The sequence below is a fragment of the Lolium perenne genome, chromosome 5 (genome assembly GCF_019359855.2).
Source record: "Lolium perenne isolate Kyuss_39 chromosome 5, Kyuss_2.0, whole genome shotgun sequence".
NCBI classification, from domain to species: domain Eukaryota; kingdom Viridiplantae; phylum Streptophyta; class Magnoliopsida; order Poales; family Poaceae; genus Lolium; species Lolium perenne.
In genome coordinates this window covers 21,778,021-21,783,167 of record NC_067248.2, presented here as the reverse complement: position 1 = coordinate 21,783,167, position 5,147 = coordinate 21,778,021, and the positions used below count along the sequence as shown (strand labels likewise).

General features: G+C 41.4%; 1 protein-coding gene across 1 annotated transcript; it reads right to left on the bottom strand.

Annotated features, from left to right (window-relative positions):
• Positions 1-425: 425 nt before the first annotated feature.
• On the bottom strand, positions 426-4,925 carry LOC127298797 (uncharacterized). The gene is made up of 14 exons (XM_051328653.2): positions 4,818-4,925; positions 4,258-4,421; positions 3,939-4,160; positions 3,713-3,852; positions 3,361-3,609; positions 3,087-3,223; positions 2,502-2,566; positions 2,338-2,406; positions 2,089-2,262; positions 1,868-2,004; positions 1,534-1,794; positions 1,096-1,235; positions 963-1,010; positions 426-872 (listed from the first exon to the last, which is right to left on the bottom strand). Coding segments are annotated over exons 1-14 (1,899 nt in total). The 5' UTR covers positions 4,820-4,925; the 3' UTR covers positions 426-781.
• Between the last annotated feature and the right edge of the window lie 222 nt (positions 4,926-5,147).

The following is a 5,147-nucleotide window of genomic DNA, read 5'->3' as shown; positions in this document are numbered from 1 at the left end:
AATTTGACCTAATATTAAGTGTAGTTAAAGTTAAAATGGTCCATGTGAGAGATTTAAAAACCAAAAAAAAATGATTTTTCTTTGGAAATAAAATCAAATCGGAATTACCAAACGGCTGTTAGTTCTATGTCGACGGCTTTGCCGTCTGCACAGGATGATGTGCTGACAGCAACTAGATCTATGTCGAGAATATATTGTGCCGACGGCGAGGTGCCGCCGACGGCCATCAGCACAGGGTTGTGCCGACGTCAATTCTAGCTATGCCAACCTTGGCTGTTCCCGTAGTGCACATTGCACTTGGGAAAAGAAAGTACCAGGGAAACCCAGCACTAGCAAACAAAGTACCACTATATCAAAACAATGGTCTAGCATACTGCCACCATGAGCATGGGGAGACCAATTAGCATCTGGAAACATCAGCAAAGTTAATAGGGGATTCAGTTTATTAATAGTTTTCACAGCTAATCATGTCCTTCTTTTGCTATAGTTTTTGACATCCTTAAAGTAATATCTAGTTATTAGGCACGTACAAACCTCAACATACACACCTCAACATAAAAAAGGCATCAACATTTCATCAAGCAAGAATTATAAAAAGTAACTCTACTTGAGTGACCCCCATTCAAAAGTTGTGCTAAATGGCACCGGCGCACCAGAGCTTTGAAACTTCACCGATGCTGATAACCTGATGCCATGCCGCACCCGTAGCCAACATCAACTTTTAAGTTAAGTAAGAGCATCTACAGCGGCGCGCCCTATATAGGCGCCAACAACAGAAAGTCTACATGAGTGTTCTTCCAATATGCGGAGGTAGCTCATACAAATCGACATCAAGTAGATCATGGCGCCAGTATGGCTGGGGCACTGGCCACCTGCGATAAAAAATACTTTTCTGATGTAAGTTAGTTGTTGAACAGATACTATACTACCACAAAGGGTATTGAGGAGCAGATATAATCTACCGGGTATGCTCATTAGGTCCCACGCCATGAAGCATGCCCATGGATCCACTGTCGATAACATACTTTTGTCAACACATGTTCGTAGAAATAGGTATATGCCTACCCAAATAGCAACAAGTCATGGAAAAATTACCTTTGTACTCGCCTATTGATCTCTTTCTTTAGAATTTCGACAATCTTATGCCTACGAAGAAAACAAACTTCTTTTCCATCATAGTGATTCATGCCAACAAAAGCCCCATCAAAATTAATAAGGGGCCCTCCAATCCCAGCCTAATATAGAAACAAAATAGATGTCCCGGTTAATGGAGAAGGTGTAATGCCATACACATAGCAGTTTGCTAGACGTACTGATAAATCAACTAAAGAGATAACTCATATGCATTCTTATCCAAACTATCTATAGCAACTGCTACCTCCATTGCAAAATAAGTGACCCAAATTTATCTAAATATGGATGTATTTAGATGCATTTCAATGTGTAGATAAATCCGTATCTAGAAAAGTTGAGTTGCTTATCTCCAAACGGTGGGAATACTATGTCAATAACGTCAAGCAAAATTTGGTGTACCTTATTGATTTTGCAAGTGGAGAATCCATAATCTGACCTAAGCACGCAACGAACTTCCCCCTTTGTTGCCATTAAGAATCCTTCTTCAATTTGACGCCCTATAGCTACTACTGGTTCAAATAAATCCTCTTTGCGGCAAAGATCAACTGGACGAATGCCATGGATACCCTTACCAAGACTGACAATAGCAAGATTAATGCCTAAATGGTAGTATATTAATGTACCCTTGGAATGTTGCCCCGGTGGGAGAAACACGTCAATCTGCAATAATACAGTCACCTCAATAAACCATCATCTAACTTAAAGGATAAAGAAAACAGTTAGCAGGACCAACCGTTAAGTTTTTATCAATATCAGAGTGAACATCAGGACCTCTAACCAAACTGGCCGAAGTGAGAACGACAGGGCGCATGCCTTTAGTTCCAGGCCACTTTATAATCAAGCCTATGCATGCAAAAGACCTCACACTTCCTACACACCATGAGTTTAATCAATAGTTAGTGGAGATCAAATACAAGCACAGGAAAGTAATAAGCGTACAGCTACAGAAATCACCATTGAATGAAGCAAGTTTGACAACACTTCGGGATATGTTTGTGACAACGTCTCTTGGAAGTAGCCCCCAAACATACTCCCAAGAATCAGGGTTTGTCACCTTGTAAGGATAATCTTTCCATGCACGTAATTCACCAAACTCCTCCTCAAATGTATTGAGCAATTCGCCATTGACTGGTTAAAGAAATAAGTACAGAAATTAGATATAAAAAGTGCACAAGGGAGAGGTCAGCAACATCGATGACTTACATTCAAGCACAAGTGGTGGTGGCATGGGATAGCCATTGGACTGTAGCTGCTTAATTCTTCTCCAGAAACCTGATGCAATAAGGTGATCAATATTAGTTCTCGAAAGATATGTATGATAACATCCACAAAATATTCTGGGTGCATACAACAGGTAACATTCAAACCTGAAGGTACTATGCTAAATACACCTGGAGGCAAGGAATATCCACGGAAGTCGATAGTTTCAGTACTGCAATCGAACACAATATTTTTATTATGATAAAAATAAACACAGATGTACTGACCCAACTTCAAAATAAACATAATAAACACTACTACAAAATTGTCCAAAAATAAGCATGGCAGGATAAAGGACTTAGAAATCAGGCTTATAAATAATAAATATTCAACAGAAGACATGAAAGAATTGAGCAGCGGCAGATGCCACAATATGAGTTACATTGTCCATACTTTAATCCAAACAAATTGTAATAACTCTTTCCTTGTTTAGACAAATACCACCATGATATATCCTCAACAATGAATAAAGAGGACTAATTAGCAACAAGGATATACTGGCATAGGTATTCACCAGGTCGGGGTAGCAATACGTTGTTATCAACCGACACTTCATGAAGTGTGTGTGAAAACTCTTTACAGGTCCAATCATATTAATGTCTAAAAGTGGCTTACCTTACAGGGGGAAGGTTCAACCAAATATAGGAAATGAAATTCAAAACGATGTGTAGCTTATAAAGTAGAACACTTACTTGAGAATCTGAAAATAATCCAAGCGTTTGCGAAGGACTCCCGGGGATATGAACGAGGTACTTTCAGCATTATCAATATGAAGATTCACCCCAAGAAACTTCCCATCATGATCGATGAGTGGTCCTCCAAGTGCAGCCTAGAATGGAAGTCATGTGATAGGGATTACAAAGGTAAACTGGCACAAAAAAAAAAAACTCCACCGATATAATAATGCACTTATTTGTTTCAAGTCTTGCATCATGCCAAAAAGTAAGAACCCAATCAACAGTGTACCTCTGTGATTTGTGCCCAACTTGCTTCACCGTCTACAGTCAGATACCCAGGCGTGACCATCAAACGGCCAGATTCAGAGGCGCGAGCAGCTGCTATTATCTTGCCATCAGAAGGCCGCGGTGCCTGAAGGTCAAGATCTACAGGACATACGTAATCCTCGCAGTTACAAGATGTGACAATAGCAATGCGTTCATCGTATAATCCCAAGAACCCATCCCTATGTCTATTGTTTGGAAGACACACGTCAATCTGCAGCCATAAAAGCAGTACATCAGCACAGAATGATCACAATTAGCTTGAGTAAACAAAGCAAAAATGCAATTATAATGATCAGAAACCTAGCAGAACCAACCCTCAATTTACCGTCTAGATTTCTGTTTTTGTTAAATTCATCAACCAAACGTCTTGAAGTCACAAATCTTGTCAGGTCTAGTTTGCATGCCATCCCTGATGGTACAGCTACGCCTGAGCATGCAAATAACATCTTATCCCCTGCACAAGATCACGAGTGAAATCACTAACAAGCAACGGATACATATACTTGTGGAGAATGCATGAACATAAAGCAGTAGAATCACCTTCAAACAAAGCAAGGGAGACAACAATGCTAGACAGTTGTGCAGTCATGTGCTTGGTGACCCCGACTGCTTGAAGTGCTTCATCCCCAGGAGATCCTGGAATGCCAAACTCTTTCTCTTGGAAAGGAATGCTTGAAGGAACTTGATCAGGATGTTCCAACTTGAAAATTCGTTCATACTCAGCATCCTCGATAGCCCTTAACGCTACGAATTCCTTCCGCACTAAACAAAGAACATGATACAACTACCACTGTGAGTACCCTATCTGAGCTAATGCGCAAGAAAAAGGAAGAATAGTAACTTGAAACCAGTGACCCACATTTTATCGACTTCTCTATTCGTTTGTCCAACCAACCAACCCTCCTTTTTCTTCTGCCATCACCCCCACTCGAAATCAGTGACTCGAGTCTGTTCCTTCTGGCTATGGTCCTCTCCTCCCTACTCAAGCCTCTTGTGCAATCAATAACTGTCTTCTTTGCAGGCCTGAAGCAGAAAGTGGAGGTAAACGCTTAGCAGTACAACTAAGGTGATCGTAGTCCCCAGTACATCGTTACTTGTTATTTTCCCACATTCAATCATAATAAGGTATGCGGGGGAATTGACCTAGGCTCCATACCTAGTTCCCAAAGGCTGTTCAAAGATTGTAATCGAAAATTGGTGGAGCGAATTGCTGCGATTACAGAGAGGGGTACACAAAAAGGTACTACTTAATTTCTTCGAACGACAGTGCGAACACTAGATCTACGACAGAAGAGTAAGAAGAATACGAAGAAGAAGAAGAAGAAGGCAAAAGCCCTACTTATGGGTCGATCGGAAGCACAATTCGAAGAGCTCGGTGAGCAATAAATAGCACCGGAACAGTAAAGAATAGATACTTACATCGCACGAGATGATTTGGCGCGCCGAACAAGGGAGGGAAAGGCACGAAGGGGCCGGGAAGCGCAGGGCGAGGATCCGGCGAGATTAAACAGGCGACACGAGGCGATGGAATTAACCTAAGCTTTGGTCACACGGCTGGTGAGAATACTCCGTGTCTCCGTCCATCATCTCTCTTCAATATATCCAACGGCCTGGTTTTAATTACATCAATCAATTATTTTCCTCCGATATGCCCACATATTTGCGGACGGAATTCCCGAAATTTCCGGTCCATTACTTGACTTCTTCCTCGCCGGCCTCCCCAAAACGCATACCCAGTCGAGCCACCGC